The sequence below is a fragment of the Nannobrachium achirus genome (assembly GCF_963921795.1).
Source record: "Nannobrachium achirus genome assembly, chromosome: 22".
Taxonomy (NCBI): Eukaryota; Metazoa; Chordata; class Actinopteri; order Myctophiformes; family Myctophidae; genus Nannobrachium; species Nannobrachium achirus.
In genome coordinates, this window is record NC_137829.1 from 50,058,005 (window position 1) to 50,076,601 (window position 18,597).

The 18,597-nt window shown below is 43.8% G+C and overlaps 1 protein-coding gene across 1 annotated transcript in view; it reads right to left on the minus strand.

The window, feature by feature from the left end:
- The window catches only part of LOC308308240 (contactin-associated protein-like 5), a gene marked incomplete at both ends in the record, with an annotated part of 253,821 nt that overhangs the window by 78,305 nt on the left and 156,919 nt on the right, over nucleotides 1-18,597 (minus strand). The window contains 4 exons of the mRNA XM_080753618.1: nucleotides 6,378-6,729; nucleotides 11,658-11,801; nucleotides 15,878-16,080; nucleotides 17,489-17,692. Of these exons, the coding sequence (XP_080609744.1) occupies nucleotides 6,378-6,729; nucleotides 11,658-11,801; nucleotides 15,878-16,080; nucleotides 17,489-17,692 (903 nt within the window). The remainder of the gene's footprint in view (nucleotides 1-6,377; nucleotides 6,730-11,657; nucleotides 11,802-15,877; nucleotides 16,081-17,488; nucleotides 17,693-18,597) is intronic.

The following is an 18,597-nucleotide window of genomic DNA, read 5'->3' on the forward strand; positions in this document are numbered from 1 at the left end:
TCCAAACTAAAGTAACACACAGTGAGTAGCCTACTGCTGCTAGTGTAAAAGTCAACGTGGACATCACAAAAAAGGTGAGAAGGTCTCTTAGGTTAAGAACAGATAAAACAGTTGACACGTGCACAACACAGAGAAGGCTTGTAACAGCTGCCATTCATTTTGTGCTGTTGATTGCCTGTGGTCAAATCTGGGTCAAATGCGCATTTTCAACAAGCGATCGTTAACCTAATGTTATTTTTTTTTAGCACCATTTCACTTTTTTACTTTAGGGAGGGGGGATACAGTTCTGACAACCATTGTTGCTGCCTTACATAGCTCTCCATTGTTTTAGGAAAATACATTGTAGTATAAACACAGCCACTTCAGTTCATTCACTAACTGCAGTGACTGTGGGGCATTTCTTGGTATTGGCACCCAGGGTTTGTCATTAAATGAAGCAGAAGGCTGTTGACAATGGTTGCATAAGTGCCTGTACCTCTGGAGCCATTGTTTGCTTTTGAAAAATTGCATGACCCTCCCTTGAATTCAAAGTGAAATCAGCAGACCCTCCCTAGGACTGAAATTAAAATAGCATGACCCTCCCCTATTTTCCTCCAGGGGGTGCTGTTTATAAAAAACGATTGCTCCCTAACTTAAATGTGCAACAAATCATCAAATCGTCAGTTGGAGTGTGTCAATCAGTGGAATCAGTAGTGTAAGTGAGTGGATGTGTGGTACATGTAGTGTGGGGTGTTGAATGGTGCAAACCAAGGAATAACTATACTAAAGTTCTGCTGCCATCAGCCTAACCCTGATTGGCACCTCTTATGACTGTCAGGACCTGTGGGAAGAAAGTTAAGGTGCCGGCTATACGGAGCTGGATATTTCTGAAGCTAGACATTTGCTAGACATTATTTTGTGCGGTTGGGGCTGGATATTTTTGAAACCGGATAAATAAGTGGAGACACTGAAAAATATCCGATTCACTGGATCCGTGTAGACATGGAACCCGGATATCTCTGAAGACTTTACTGTGTGTGTGTGTGCTTGTCCCCCTAGTGGAGGTCTGGGGACTCAGATTATTTTAGACCTAGATATCTTTGATGTGTGGACCTAGATATTTCTCTATGTTGATATCTGAAAAACCGGGATATATGAAATATCCAGCTCCGTCTGGCCTAGGCCTAAGACAGTCTGACAGGGGAACCACATAGGCCCTAGTAGGCCAGACTACATGGGGCCGTGACACAATTTAACTCAGAAGAATGCACATTTTTTTAGGGCAGTGTCTCTGCTGTACAAATGTACATTTCGCACATTCTGTACACTTCTTCTGCACATTAACCGTCATATTAACAACGAGGACGGTAATGTGTAAACTGGCGCTGAGGCTTAGTTGGTCGTCGAACAACACGCTGACCGTGGAGATTTAATATCCTTCCGGTGCCATTATCAAACAAGAAAGCAACTAATCCATCAGCCCTCTAAATGCTGTTTGCTCTTCCTGAGCCAAAACCTGACAGGAAACCTCCAAGGTATATTCTTTGTTTTAGCTCTCCCTCTCTCTCTCTCGTTCTCTCTCTCTCTCTTTTCGTGTGGTCTAGCAGGTCTAGCAGTCAAGGTCATCCCAGCTGTGCCTGTCTGCAGTTTGTCTCTATCCCCTCCTCCCCTCCTAGTGCGTTGCCATCTGCTTAGAGAGGTGAACCAAAGCAGCTTTCCAAGCATGGGAGAGAGAGGGAGAATTACCCCATTACCCGGGCACAATTAAACCGGATGCTGGAATTCAGATTTATTGTGTGTGTGTGTGTGTGTGTGTGTGTGTGTGTGTGTGTGTGTGTGTGTGTGTGTGTGTGTGTGTGTGTGTGTGGGAACAGGGGCGTCACAAGGGGGGGACGGGGACGGGGACGGGGGGGGGGGGGGGGAGTGGGACTGAGTTACTAGGGCCCAAGGTGGAGGGGCCTTAATTAACTAACTCAATAACTATTGAATATAACTATTGAAAAATAGCAGATATACAAGCTGAAAATGTGTGCAAATCTTTGAATATATGTATTTTTTTAAGCGAACATTTGTAACTCAAATTTTGCTTCTGGGAGGTCCCTGGAACTAAATATTTTGAGAAGGGGGTCCGTGGCCAAATACCTGCTGCAAAACAGAGAGCCTGATAGAGAGAGAGAGAGACTGAGAGAGAGAGAGAGAGAGAGAGCTGGTGCTCCGGTGGTGTGTGTGTGTGTGTGTGTGTGTGTGTGTGTGTGTGTGTGTGTGTGTGTGTGTGCGTTGTGTGTGTGTGTGTGTGCAACAGATGGAGAGTGACCTCCATTTGTTCTAAAAAAATCTGGACTTTGTTTTCAGGATATGATCGTCAGCCCCGCGGGATCTCACCGACTCTCACTCTAAGAACAATAGACTCGCTAAGCGAGGGGGTGAGGGTGGGGGGGTGAAAGAAATGGACTAAATCCATACTGCATGTATTATTCATATCCGTGTGTATGGGAGGCCAAAAATGGACAAAGCCAAAAAATAAATTGTAGATTTTTCTTTTCTTTTTAGGGGGAGCTGTACATAGCTAAAATTCCCAGTTGAGTGACTGACACTGCTCGGCTGCGAAGACACATTCACATTCTTGTACCATTAACACATGGGATGCTCAGGTTTCTAACATTTCTAGCTGTTGCTGCTGCCGTCGTTCACTCACGCTTTATTTTAAAGAGCCTCGGAAGCTTCGTGCGTGTGCACGTGGGTGTCCACTGACGATTGAGGTAGATAATCCATTTGTTTACAAACGCTCGCGAAACTAAAATCCAAACCGCGGTAAAGTGTCGCCGTGAAAACAATCAGATCTCTGCTTCCCTGGCGTTCTTTTCACCTCCTTCATAGATAAAGCCCTTTTTATGTTTGAGCCTAGAATGGAAATCAATGCAACCAGCTCGTGCCATTTTCTCTCTCTCTCTCTCTCTCTCTCTCAGCTACGGGGTGACGTATGGACTCGGGTCATTCGGAGGGCAGGCAGCTGCACGTACAGTTAACCCTTCGTTGACTCGTTCAGGAACGAGACAACTCCTTTTGGCAGGGTGACCCCTAGTGGCCTTAACTCGTTACTGAACGAGTTTGGCACCCAAGTTGTTAAAAGCAGGAGAAAAACAACTTCTTAGATGCAATTTAGTCATTGGTGGGTAAATGTGTCCAGAGATGAGAGAAGTGGAAGTGACGTTTTTATATGGTTGACATCTACTTTAGTCCATTTGAGCTATTAGGTTGTAAGATCAGCCAACCATTATACCATTATTAGTATTTAAACCACAGGCTACTGCTGATGATAAAAGGCACCGTGCACTAATGGTGAAAATATAACAAACAAAAATAACAGTATAGAACTCGAGTACAGACCTCGTCACTCATCCGCACTCATCAAGTGCAATTTCGAGGTGTTTTTCCTTTCACTTTTCACTTTTTCAATGCTTTATACTAGGCCTACTCCTACTCCCCTACAACTCGCATGTTTTACTCTGCCATAATTATCTGAACACTTTAGATATTAGTTCACCTATATACCATACATGGGCAACTGGTGGCCCGGGAGCCACATGCGGCCCCCACCTTCACTTGATTTGATGCGGCCCGCAGGTTAATACCAGAATACCGATATATTATTGATTTCAGCTGTTACAATTCTAAACAAGACCTGCTTTAATTCCATCAGTCTATATAAGTAGCTTAATGACTAGTATAGTTGTATATAAAAAATGTTTATGACCAATGTATTTGTATTTAGGTTCATAAAGTCAACATGAGTACGGTATATAACTAAATGCGTTTGAAATTAAATCAAAATGTTACATTTCAGGATTCCAATTAAGAATTAACTAAAAATTATTCAGGATTCCAATTGAAAAGAAGCTAAAATTGCTGCGATGCGTTTTGAGCTTGTAGATCGGCTATTTTTGCTTCTATTGTATGCAATACTAGAATGACAAAGTAGGACTTAGCAATATGCAATGTGGCCCTCTGGGGTGAAGGTGGAAATATAGTGGCCCTCACCATCATCAAAGTTGCCCACCCCTGACCTATACTCTGGCAGATTTAAATTATTATTACAAAAGATACATAAACCAGCTCAGCCTTGTGATGTGAGTGTCTGAGACTGGGAGGTTGAGGTTCGATCCCCGGTCACGTCACACCAAAGACACCCAACGCCTCACACAACAAAAAAATGGTTCCTGAGTGCGGCAGGGCTGCGTCTCACCGCTCCAAGAGATGGGTCAAATATGTAGAACACATTTCTCATTCAGCAATGTATGTGACAAATAGTAGGGCCCCATAATAATAAGCCACAATTTTATTTAACCCATTCAGAACGGGTACGTACACACTATTGTGTATTATTATTTTAGGCTTTAACTACTGAAAAATAGCAGATCTACAAGCTCACAGCGCAGCACCGAGTGCCGCGCTGTGAGCTTGTAGATCTGCTATTTTTGAAAAATCGTGACATTTTAAATTTTGACCCGATGTGTCTTTTGAATGCTTCTAAGGTTTTTTGAAAAACCTATGTTTCTATGTCAGCAATCTGGCCGGCCATCGTCAAAGAAAAGGTCCTTTTCACTTAACTGGAGCTCAGTTAGTCGGTTCTTGAGAGACTACTACGGGTATGTCAGTGGTTCTCAAACCTTTACATGTGAAGGACCCCCAAAATGATATGTATTTGGCCAGGGACCCCCATCTCAAAATATTTAGTTCCAGGGACCACCCAGAAGCAACATTTGAGTTACAAACGTTCGCTTTGAAAATACATATATTCAAAGATTTGCACACATTTTCACGACTTTTTCAAAAATAGCAGATCTACAAGCTCGTATATCTGCTATTTTTCACTGGTTAAAGCATTCAATAATTCTAGGCCTTAATGGGTTAAGTATATTTTGATGCATCTTGAATACAGTACTTTGAATTTTAACATTGCATTTCAACATTGTGGTATCGTGACTTTTACTTACTGTAAATGGAAGCATTGGAGTGCATTTCCCACCACTGGGCAGCAGTGATCTGTAGCTAGCAGTGAATAACCCAGGCCATTCTTCATCCATAGTCCCTGGCCAGCTGTACACCTGGCCGGGGACCAGGGATGAAGACTAGCCTCTGGGTTCATTCCGGCATATTTTACAATAATGTTTATTAATATATTATGCACTGTCCCTGAGAAACAAACCCCAGACAGACAAAAAATAAAAAGCATGCCAGGAGAGAAGTTCCATTTTCAATGTTTGAAAAGTGCATTTTCTGGCCAATTATATGTGAACAACAGTACAAGCATAAGCCTAATCCCTCAAACCAGGTCGAATTATGTTTAAACATGATTTATGCTCCCCTAAGTAGACTGCCGAAAGGAATACTAATTTATAGGCCTATTTTAGTTTTTCTTTTAGCTTGGTATTTTCCTTCTCCAAACAATCCAGTTCAAAACCTGAACGAATAATCAAATAAATTCCTGGTTGAATGAATCTTTGAGCAAACTCATGATCATGATGTTCAAACGCTGTAATGTAGAAATTAATTGCAATATATATATATATATATATATATATATATATATATATATATATATATAACGGAGGTGATCCGAACCTCCCCACCCGGCTTCGTACCCGGGTCTCCCACGCAAAAGTCCAATATCTTAACCACTAGACCAAAGAGACATCTCTTTGGCCCGAGGGAGATACTAGACTTTTGAGGCTTCAAGGCTGGGGCTGCGACTCTCTCCGTCACACACATATATATATATATATATATATATATATATATATATATATATATATATGCACATTTTCTTTCTTTATTTGTATTGTAGCCTTGTGCACGTTTATTATGAGCTGTCAGGCTGCTACGCTGGGATATAGGAAGGTATAAGCTAGCTAACAGAGCTGTTATCACAGTCAGATAGAAACCATGCTGTCGGGTGAAAACCTTGAATGTCCAAAACTGATACTTTTCAGGAAAAAGAAAATACAAATAACAATAGATGGCTCCGATGCAGTTTCGATTTAGTCAAGTTCTTGTACTGTAATATTTATAAAACCTGACATTTATAAAAGACCACCACTTTTACTTTCTCTTTAAAAAAAGAAAAATCAAAAAACTATTTCCAGCCGACAGGGACGATATCATATTTTCCACGCGGAGCCTACACTACAGAGCCACCCTTCCTCATCCCAAAATACTATGTCTGTGCTCCTAATTTGCAAGCTAGGAATAAAAAAAAAAAAAAAGGGTCTCATCTATTCTTAGCTGTTGCATTTTTATGCCGCCGTTCTGGTTCTGGTTTCCCACTAAACAGTAGGTACCCTGTGTGCGTGTGCGTGTGCACGTGCCCGTGCGTGTGTGCGTGTGGCCCGTCCCCTCACCAGTGGAGACCTCCTCCTTGTGCTGGGTGGAGGTGTGCAGGGTGGAGACCTCCTCCTTGTGCTGGGTGGAGGTGTGCAGGGTCAGGCGTATCCGGCTGCTGCTGATCTGCAGCTCCAGTCTCCGGGGCTCCGGGGCCAGCCGGGCGGAGAGCAGCAGGCCGTCTGGGTTCCACGTACGGAACTGGAAGCGCACGGAGAAGCCCTGAGCCGCCGCCGCCGCCGCGCCGCCAGACACGGCCGCCGCCGTCGCTGCTGTCGTCGTCGTCGCCGGGAGCGACAGGAAGCTGCTGCTGGAGCTCAGGAAGGTGGAGGTCACCAGCTGGGGGTCCGAGCACGAGAAGGTCACGTTGCCCTGGGAGACCAGAGAGAGAGAGAGAGAGAGAGAGAGAGAGAGAGAGAAAGAGAGGGAGAGAGAGAGAGGGAACACGGTCACCTTGCCCCAATCAAGATCAACAATATTTACAACGAGGTTAATTAAGAATGTGATGTCACATCTGAAATGGCTACCCTTGACTGAAAATCCCTTCAACCTGGCCTCCTTTTCTCCTCAGGACTGAGATGGAGGGAGGGGGAGGGGGGGGAGGGGGGAGGCAGGGAAAGAAGCAGAGAAAGTATATGAGAAAGGCAGAGAGAGAGAGAGAGAGAGAGAGAGAGAGAGAGAGAGAGAGAGAGACAGGGAGACAGAGAGAAAGTACAGAGTATCAAAAAACCCAGTCCAAGCGCTCGAGTGGCGCAGTGGTAAAAGTCCCTGCCCACCACCACCGCGGAGGTTGTGGTTTCGAATCTACCGTGGTTCATCCGGTTTTGTCAGGTGCCAATGTGAAAACAGCAGTTTTACAAGCTCACAACGCGGCCGGGGGTAGGCTCTGTGTGGGAGAAAGTTGGTCATGGGGGGATGTGAGTACTTGGGTACCAGCGGCCGCTCAAGCGAATTGTGACTGGGGGGGCTATGGGGGAGCTGGCTTTTTTAGAGCAGGGGCTAATTAATTTTGGCAACAAACAATAATTAATAATACTAATATGACAAACAAGATTCTCTGGCTTAGGGTATTGATAACTGAACAGAACAGATTTTTCAGCTCCAACTCTGAGTACTGTAGGTGTTCGGAATCGGATAGGGTTTTTGTGAGGCTGAAGATGCTTTCCAGCTTAAAAAGTACAGTTTTATAGTATGGTTTACATAGAAGTCAGTCAATTGTCTTTCACATATTCATATATATTTAATTTATTTGTTCCTTAAATATTTTTCATCACAATTGGGTATGTGGGGTGGGGGGGGCTTAGGGGGTGCTAAGCCTTATCCAGGGGGGCTAAAGCCCCCTCCAACTCTGAGTACTGTAGGTGTTCGGAATCGGATAGGGTTTTTGTGAGGCTGAAGATGCTTTCCAGCTTAAAAAAGTACAGTTTTATAGTATGGTTTACATAGAAGTCAGTCAATTGTCTTTCACATATTCATATATATTTAATTTATTTGTTCCTTAAATATTTTTCATCACAATTGGGTGTGTGGGGTGGGGGGGGGGGGGCTTAGGGGGTGCTAAGCCTTATCCAGGGGGGGCTAAAGCCCCCTCTAGCCCCCACCCCTGGAGCCGCCACTGTTGGGTACATGCACTGTACTTTGTTACTCTCCATCACTGAGTGTGTGGGGGGTGCGTGAAGGTGTCACTCTACAGGGGGGGATGAGGGTCAAATGTCAGGGGCACATCGTGGCACCGTGGACTTCCTGTGGGGACAGGAAGAGCGAGTCCAGAGGACAGGAGTTCCACGCACACAGGAAAAGGTCAGCGCAGCGCGGAGGACTGAACGTCGCGGCCATCGATCTTCATACCTCCACAACAGAGTGGCAACGACAGCCAGACGCACGGCGGCCTCAGAGGAAACCCTCCGCGGGGGGAATCGTCATCTTCATCTCAATGTGACTTAGAGCACTGATACTGATTTAATTAAAGGACCTGCTGTCGGGCAGAAACCTCTTATCTCCATATTCTTTTTTTGTTTGTTTCTATGAAAAGCTCCACTGGCTGTCCGTCTGTCCGTAACTTAACGCAACGTAACATAACGTAACGTAACGTAACGTAACACTTTTGCCCTACTCATATCTCCGCCACCGTTGCCCCTATCCATGCCAAACTTTGCACACACACTCATTGCCTGCCAAACCACAACCCTCCACCCCTCATTTCTCACATGGCCCTTTGCTAGCGCCACCATGAGGCCGATTCTTGCAAAACACATTTTTGGACACTGCTCCTAGCCTCCTACAGATTTTGCCCTAAAATCACGCGAAGCAGTACACAGTATCTCTACATGACTTTAGAGATCATCAACATGGATCTGTCCCATTTCCCATATTCACTCCTGATTGGCTATCATTGCCTTCTAAAGTTTGTGTATGCAACCTGACGGTCGCTATCTCCCGATTAGGGAGTCTTACTGGAATGTGTTGTTGTTTTAGTTATTTAGGAAATTAACAGGAGTGCCCTAGTTGATCATACTATAGTGTCACACAAAGGTATTCAAAAGCAGCAGTTCCGCAAGCTAGATTTGATTTGGTCCATTTGGTTCCATTCGGTTTCATTCGTACATAGTCTCGCGTAGCCAGACAACTATTCCACAATCTCAGAATGCTATATAGAGTCTAGAACTACAGCTCCCGAAAGCCGTACGACGGAAACTGGCATTTCCTTTCACGAAAATATATTTTAAAATGTCATTTCTGATAAGCAGCAGTACATATGCTTAGATGATTTTTTATTTATATTAGGATAATTGTGAGCGACTGTAAAAACAAAACAGGAGTGGGGAGGAGGATTCACATCCGCTTTATCTCTTCTCATACCGGATATGCATGATTAGAACTTCTGTCTCCCAGACTGTATGCGTTTGCAAATCATTGGAGTCAACAGTCTGGCCTCGCGAGGCTAATTCATACAGTACACTCTCAGAGTTACAGATCAAAATAAGGGTCCATTTTGTTCCATTCGTACACTCTCAGAGTGTACATTCTACGCTGCTGGCAACAATCCACTCCTCGCGTTATACTTGCATAACTTATTCATGCTAATGCTAGCATTGTGTGTTGGAGAGAGAGCGAGAGAGAGAGAGAGAGAGAGAGTTGTCGGGCAGAGGGCGAGCGGTGTGTGAAACAGTTTGTGAAGCATCGTGAAGCAGGCGGCGTGTGAAACACTTTCTGAAGCGCTAGCTCGGCTCGGCGGTTGTTCTTTTAGCTTGGCGTGAGGCCCAGCGAGCCGGAAGCCCTTTCCCCGAGGGTTCGCGGTATTCGCGAGGATGGCGGTGTCATTTAAAGCGGCACAAGACCTTGACAAACGGGTCGGAGGGGGGGCCGGGGCCCCCCTCTACCTTCAATAATGAAACGTACCTCCGGGCTATAGCTGCGGCATGGCAGGAGGTAATAATAACCTGCACTGAATGGATCAGTGGGTACATCGCACCCCCATTCAACCAAGGGCTGACCTCCTTCCAAAGTAAGAACAAAGACAATTCGCACTTTCTCAGCCCCCTTAAGTGGTTCTCAGCCAGGGACCTCTCCCACCCTTTCTCCGTCTGAGGTCCCTCGACACCATTATGCAACAACCCTCGTGGATGATTTGATTTAGAAAAGTTAGGTGTTGGTAAGCCTCTATCAGAGTCCAGGGTGAAGAGCTATTCACCGCAAATTTTAGGTGTAAAGCATATCCACCTAAAGTGAGAAAACAAGTGGAGGCCATCATAGTCAGTCACGGTGAAGTCCTATCACTGTGACTGACTGGTCTAGATCGACCAATCAGTGAACGGGGCGATGGGTCGATTTGTCTGAAAGTAAAAACAGAGAGATGTGTCGGGGTTCGTGGTGGATAGCTCTTCACCGCGAGTAATGACGCAATGTTGTAGTTTTATGACTTAAAAAGACTACACCGCGGTGGATAGCTTATCACCGCGGTGCCTACTATGATAACACCCCCACCCCCACGCCCACCCCCCCTTGCCATTCCTTGTTCGACACTAAGCTGCTCTTGCATAACATCGGCCTTCGGAAGGAAACCTTGTTCAATATCCAAAACGGATACTTTTCAGGCAAAGGGAGGGGGGGACTATGTTCCGATGGATCCCATGTAGCTATTATTTAGTCATGAGCTCTTTGTTATTCTCTCGATATTGCATGGTTTTCTTTTCATTTGTTCTATCTCACTACGTGGTACATTTTCTGCACTTCTGTCTGAGTAATGTTGTTATCAATATCATTTAATTCCTCCATTTTTCATTCACCTACTTCTGAACTTACCGTACTAGGTCCAATAGAAATTCATACTTTATACTCGCTAAGCATATGATACAGCCTTTTCGCGGGGACTGCCCATAAGTCCAAAGGTTATTAGTCCGAAGGTTCATTAGTCCGAAGGTTCATTAGTCCGAAGGTTCATTAGTCCGAATTTAGTTAGGGTTACTGAGGTTAAGGTTAGGGCTAGGGTTAGAGTTAGGCATAGTATTTTTAACAAATTCGGACTAATGAACCTTCAGACTAATGAACCTTCGGACCAATGCCATGGCACCCCTTTTCGCTAGTTTTACACGTACAGGTATAAAATGTGGCATTCATTCATGAATTATCATTTTTGTTTACGAAATTATAAATTCATTTAGTCTTATAGTTTTAGTAGTCATATACTGTAGCTTAGTTTTTATTTCGTTTTTTTCCGTCTGTGAAAAAAGGTAGGCGAGGAAATGAAACACTGAGTTACAATGACAAGAACTAAGCAGTACTGTCTGTACAAGTCTGTGGCTTGTTAACTCATTCATTGCCTTTTCAAGATGGCCGCCAAGTACCAGGATGCCATGTTCCTAAATTTCTAGTGCACGGGTCAATTTTTAGTGCACGGATCGTGCACGCCCATGCCTAGATCATGCACCATATGTGTAGTACTTTTTCACAGCTTTCAAACAAAAAAATCTGCTTGGAAATCCGTTCAGGCATTCATGAGATAGAAGCCTTCAAAGTCAAACAAAACAAACAAACATGGCTGCCATTCTGAAAGATGTGTTTGTTATGGGGCTAAACATGCAATTTCGCGATTGCGATCATGCCTAATACATTTTAGGCATTTTTGGAATTAAAAAAATATATAAATATGTTTTTGAAAAAAAAAAAAAAAAGTTTTTTTCAAAATGGCTGCCAACTCGGGAAACTCCGGGCTGTGGCAGTCTGGGGATACTGAAATAACATGGGAAACTCTGGCCTGGCATTTAATGAGTTAAGTTATGATATACAGTAAAGGTCCTCACCACGCTGTAGATCTGTGGCTTGCGTCTCTTGGCCAGGTCTATGATGTTGATGCCGTTGTAGTAGAGGTTCTCCATGCAGCCGTGGAAGTTCTTCCTGAGGAAGGTGCCAGGCTTGCCAGGCAGAGGAATGCCCCCGAAGCTCAGCTTTGAAGAGAAGAACAAAGGAACAAAGGCTGCGTGTGTGAATGACCTGGGGGTCAAAATATGACTTGAATGGGGGTCAAAAAACAGCTTCACATAATCATCGTATCATATATCATATCATATCGTCGTTGTCGGGTGGAAACCTTGTATGTCCAAAACCGTTCGTTTTGGATACAAGGCGTTGTGTGCTTGTAGATCGGCTGTTTTCACTACTTTTGTGCGACGGCCTTGTATGATGAAGCAATTTGCAAAAAAAACAGACACATTTGAAACTTGGAGATACAAGGTTTCTGCCCGACAGTGACGATATCATCATATCATATCTATGTGCCACAAAAAAAACATTGATATCAGCATATCCTGTAAGTGATATTACACTAATTGTTATATCTGTTCTCCAGGTAATTGTTTACCCCCCAAAATCACAAAGGCTAATTTGACCTTTGGGATAGGCCTACACAAATAAGTCGGTGTGTCCAAAATTGTAGTTACTGCACTTTAGACAACGTGTGTGAAAGCTTTTGGTACTTTAAGTACATTTTGATGCCAATACTTTCGTACTTTTACTCAAGTACATTTTGAATTCTGGACTTTTACTTGTAACGGAGTATTTCTACATTGCATTATTGATACTTTTACTAAAGTAAAAAATGTGAGATGACTTTTTCCACCACTGAGTCTGAGTGCCATACTGTATGTCGGGCAGAAACCTCCTATCTCCATTATTCTAACTTTTTTATTTTATTTTGATAAACGAACGTCCTACTTCATCATACATACAGTACTGTACTACAGTGTCTCACAAAAGCATCAAAGAAGCAGATCCACGGCCTGGACAGCTGGTGTAGCGGTGAACGCAGTTACTTTTAACTATGGTGAAATTCTTTCACCATAGTTTTCATAGAAAAACCCTCTTTCCATGCCACACCCGAAGGGAGAATTCAAGAGAATTTTATCGTCCAAACTCTCCTGAACTTGCCTGGTTAATAAACCAGACCGAACACAACAACACCCCCTGGCGGTAGTGGTGTTGTAGTACGGTCTGGCACCGATCCATTGAGATTCTATTTCCTTAACCAGCTTCAAGGGTTGGCCAATCAGGGTTGTATGCTTGGGGCACGTGGTTTCTGTAGGCTTGGGGCATGTGGTTTGGGGCAAACCCCAGAAATGAAAACTCTTCCTGAAATCCCAGACTCTCTTCCCAAAACGAAGTGTGTGATAGAGGCTGGCAACGCCAGGCTACTCCTGAACTTGAATGCAGCATCTTATGTTGAAAGAATTGCCCTCTCTGTGTAGAAATCCATGCTGTCGCACCAGTATCTCCAGTAGGCATATATTCACTTGATTATGGTCCAGATGACACCAGGCTGAGGCCCCCCCAAACGGGGGGATACAGAATACATCTAGTGCTTGGCGCTAAGCAGCATCTTGCCATATTGCACCGAGCGGAGCATAGGGCCCAACACGCATTTTAAATACATATTTCACAGTAGTATTTTTTGTGATTTTCTTTTTTTTTATATATATTTGGAATCCAGGTCACCCCCTCCGTGTCCCCAAGAAACACCCAGAACAAAAATAAATGCATGCCATGAAATCAGTTACCTCTTTCAAAAGCTTTTTTTTTTTTCTTCTCCCCAATTACTGAACAACACTGCATCCATACATACGCCTAAATATGGTTGTGTCAGCCAGGTCAAATTCGGTTTAACCCGTTTAGGCCTAGGATTATTGACTGCTTTAACCAGTGAAAAATAGCAGATCTACAAGCTCACAGCTCACACAACTCTGTGCCGCGCTGTGAGCTTGTAGATCTGCTATTTTTGAAAAAGTTGTGAAAATGTGTGCAAATCTTTGAATATAATGTATTTTCAAAGCGAACGTTTGTAACTCAAATTTTGCTCCTGGGTGGTCCCTGGAACTAGATATTTTGAGATGGGGGTCCGTGGCCAAATAAATATCAGTTTGGCGGTCCTTGACATGAAAAGGTTTGAGAACCACTGACATGGTAGTCTCTCAGGAACAGACTAACTAGCTCCAGTTGAGTGAAAAGGACCTTTTCTTTGACGATGGCCGGCCAGATTGCTGACATAGAAACGTTGGTTTTTCAAAAAAATCTTAGGAGGATTCAAAAGACACTTATAGAATCGGGTAAAAAATCCAATTTTCACGATTTTTCAAAAATAGCAGATCTACAGATCTGCTATTTTTCAATAGTTAAAGCATAAAATAATGACACACAATAATGTGTACCCGTTCTGAATAGTTTAAACATGATTTATGCTCCCCTTGGTGGAACGCTGTAAGGAATACATTCATATTTTAGTTCCTTGGGCTTGTTATATTTTACTTGGCCGAGCACCCCGGTTGAATCCCCACGCAAATTAACGATCATCATGGTGACTTGATGTTTGGAATCCAGGTCAGCACACATTTAACATACTAATATTTTCATCAAATTGTAAGATTTTTATATATCGGCATGTAAATCCTATCAAAATGTAAATGTATGTATTTTAATTTAGCCTGACCATAAGCAGGGGTTTTATGATGAAAAATGTATGACCAGAGGCATGAATGCCCCCATCCCCATCCCCTATACTGTATATCCATATCCATATCCATATCCATATCCATATCCATATCCTGCATCTCGTCTGTCAGGTGGAAACCTCATTTTGTCCAAAACTGTTACTTTTTCAGGATTCAAATTCAAAAGTATTAAAAATAGCAGATTGACAAGCTCAAATTTCGAGCTTGTGGATCTGCTACATATTATTACTGTATATATATCCTTTATATATATATATATATATATATATATATATATATATATAATTTTCTTTTTTTTTGGGGGGGGGGGGGGGGATTTCTCTGCCTTTGATGATAGGACAATAGGTTGACAGGAAATGGGGAGAGGGAGATGGCGAGTGACACGCAACTAAGGGCGTCTGGCCTTAGTTGCGCTGCGACGCATTGTGAGCTTGGAGGTCGGCTATTTTCACTGCTTGATACCACACTGAACTAAGCATAATCAAGTGAATACTGGAGATACTGGTGTAAAAGCATGGATTTCTACACAGAGAGGGCAGTCTTTCAACATAAGATGCTGCATTCAAGTTCAGGAGAGTTTGGACGAGGCAATTCTCTTGAATGCTACCTTTGGGTATGGCATGGAAAGAGGGCGTTTTAATATCTTTCACCATAAAAAAAACTGCATTCATGGTCTGGAGAAGGCACTTTTTACAGATTGATAAAAGTGCAGGGGCTCAAGCCCCCTTTGATGTCTATGTGTGCACGTGCCTACAGTAGGTGCCTGGTGCCTTGATGCTTTTGTGAGACACTGTAGTGTGTATGATCAAGTGAGGCGTTCACTTACGAAAAATAATATAGTCCGTCAGTCACACGTTACACGTCACACTTTTGCCCTGCTCATATCTCCGCAACCGTTGCCCCAATCCATGCCAAATTTTGCACACACACACTCCTTGCCTGCCAAATCACAACCTCCATGGCCCTCTTCTAGCGCCACCATGAGGCAGATTCTTGCAAAACACTGCTCCTAAAATGTTTGCCCTAAAATCACGCAAATCGGTACACAGTATGTCTACACTCATCTCATCAACATGGATCTGTCCCATTTAGCGCCACCTTCGGGCAGATTTTTAATACACATTTTTGGACACTACTCCTACAGATTTTGCCCTAAAATCACACAAATCGCTACACAGTGTGTCTACACTCATGTCATCAACATTGATCTGTCCCATATAGCGCCACCATCAGCCCCATTTTTTGAAACACATTTTTGGACACTGCTCCAACAAATTTTGCCCTAAAATCACGCAAATCGGCACACACTTGCTCTTCTACACTCATGCCATCAACATGGATCTGTCCCATTTAGCGCCACCTTCAGGCCGATTTCTTCGAACACATTTTTGGACACTGCTCCTACACATTTTGGCCTAAAATCACGCTGGGACCTGACGGTCGCTTATCTCCCAATTAGGGAGTCTTACTGGTTCCATGTGATGTTGTTGTTGTTGTTGTTGTTGTTGTTGTGTGGAACCCACCTCATAGTCCACATCCAGGGAGTCTCCCTCTCCCTTGGTGCGGAAGTGCTGCGTGTGAGAGTCCACCGTGAGGTTGACCTGCTTGTTGAAGCGCTCCACCAGGACAGAGTGCCAGTGCTGGTCGTCCAGAAGACTGCCCAGTGTGACGGCCACGCGGCCACTGCTGAACCTCAGCCTGGTGTCATCTGGAAGACAACAACAAACTGTAACCACTATGACCGACGGACTTAAAAAGAGGGTAAATCCCTAGTCTCCTTCAGAAGCTTTAACTATTGAAAAATAGCAGATATACAAGCTCACAGCGCGGCAACGAGTGCCGCGCTGCGAGCTTGTAGATCTGCTATTTTTTAAAAGTCGTGAAGATTAGAATTTTGACCCGATTCTATAACTGTCTTTTGAATCCTTCTAAGACTTTTTGAAAAACCCTATGTTGAAAGCGTCGCCGTTCGCAACGCAGCAGCGGTCGCCGAAAACAGCACATAATTGCAAATAGGAAACTTTTTCTTCTTTCTATGCACCTGCCTGGCTACAGGTTTGCTCTACTGTTAGTAAATTAGAATGACAAAATACTGTAACAAGTTGACCATAGCCATAGCTGAATGACATCTCACTGCTCCTGGTTCTTACAGGATGGGTAAAACGCAGAGGATACGTTTCAACTATCTGCAAAACCATAGGAGAAGTAGTTCAGTAAAGTTCCTTGTGTAGTTCAGTAAAGTTCCTTGTAGTTAATGAACTCCCACTTTGTGGCACTCTGGAAAGCTCACATGATGAACAGGAATTCTCTGCAGGACTCTTCTTGAAAATGGTTGCAAAGGACCCCACGTTTAATGAAATTAACAAACACATCCCACAATATGCAGGGGCGTGTACAGTCGTTTTGAGGAGGGGGTGCTCAAGTGAAAAATATGCAGGGGCGTGCACAGACATTTTGAGGAGGGGGTGCTCAAGTGAAAAAGGGCACCTTATGAATGAAAGCAAGCAAGCAAGCAAGCAGCATGTAAAGACTCAGCACATCTGTGGTGTATTTACCACTTGCAGAAATAATGCCATATAGTCCCTTCGAGTTTTTTTTCCTAATTCATTTCATTCAGCAGTTTGTTTTGTCTCTCCAGCAGAGTTTCTAGTGTCTCTCTCTACTCTGGAAGAGAGGTTATACATGAACTCTGCAGCCGCACTGAGGCGCTCCAACCACCCTGACAAGCTAAATGTTGCCTCAATCAGTGGTTCTCAAACTTTGTCATGTCAAGGACCCCCCAAATGGTATGTATTTGGCCACAGACCCCCATCTCAAAATATTTTGTTCCAGGGACCCCCAGAAGCAAAGATTTTAGTTCATTTGGGTTGCCTCAAGCTAGATGCCTAATAGATACAGTACATGCTGCTTTGCTTTGTTTCAGGGTAAAGGACAGACAAAAGGCAACACCTGGTCCTCTCTGTTTGTATTGTGTTTTATAGGTATAAGAGTGCCAAAATGCATAGGTTTTTATGCATTTCGGGCGTTATGACCCCTACAAAAAATTTCGCCCGCGCTGCAAGTCGCCCCTCTGGCATTTCTTCATGCCCCACATACTACTAAAGCTTAGATCCGGCCCTGAGTTAATATCTCACCCAGGTTGAGGTAGAGAGCCAGCTTGGCGCGGTGCAGCTCCAGGGTGATGTAATCGCCCCTCTGCCCCTCCCCGTGCAGCAGCACCCCCTCGGCCTGGCGGCTCTTGAAGCGCAGGGAGATCACGTCCTTCACCGTGGACATGGACTTCTGGTTGAACCGGTACAGCAGAGAGCTCCTGCCGTCAAAGTCCGCCACGTAAGACTCTGGGGGAGGGAGGGAGAGAGAGAGAGAGAGAGAGAGAGAGAGAGAGAGAGAGAGAGAGAGAGAGAGAGAGAGAGAGGGAGAGAGAAAGAGAGAGAGAGAGAGATAGTACTTTTAGTTCGCTGGAGCACAGGGGCGCTGGAAGTGGGGTGCTGAGGGAGATGCAGCTCCCCTTTTGGTGGGGAGGAGAAAAATTCATTTTTCGATTGAGAAAAATGAATTTTCTTTTCTTTTCTTTTTTGATATAGGCCTATATATACAGTACACACACACAGAGCTATATTAAAACAATGTATTTGACTTTGGGGAATAAAAGATGTTGAAAAAGGGTTTATCACATGGTCACTTAATCACATGGTCACCTTGCCACCTCCAGTCAGAAGGGAAGTCGAATTTAAATTTTGTTTTAAAATAAATCCCGCTTTGATGGCACACCAAGGTCTATTTATTTGAGAACGAAACTGTCTGTAGGCTCATTGTTGCTATACCGTTGTATATGGGGAATAAAAATCAGTAGAAAACTGTTACAAAAATAATACCCGAGTTTGTAGTGTGTGCGTGAGTGACTGTCTGTGTGTGTGTGTGTGTGTGTGTGTGTGTGTGTGTGTGTGTGTGTGTGTGTGTGTGTGTGTGTGTGTGTGTGTGTGTGTGTGTGTGTGTGTGTGTGGATGTGTGCGTGCTGTGTGTTGCACTGTGTGCTAAAATAACTAGTAACTATACAGCTCCTTTTTACACCATTGTGTGGGAAATAAGCACCCGAAACCGTAATAAAAAGAAACCAAAAAACGTGAATTTTCGCATGAATTCCTCCAAGCTCAGCTCCTCTTGGGATTTGGAGTTTTATCTTTTATATTATATCGTCTCTGTCGGGTGGAAACCTCATATGTTACTTTTCAGGGTTCAAAGT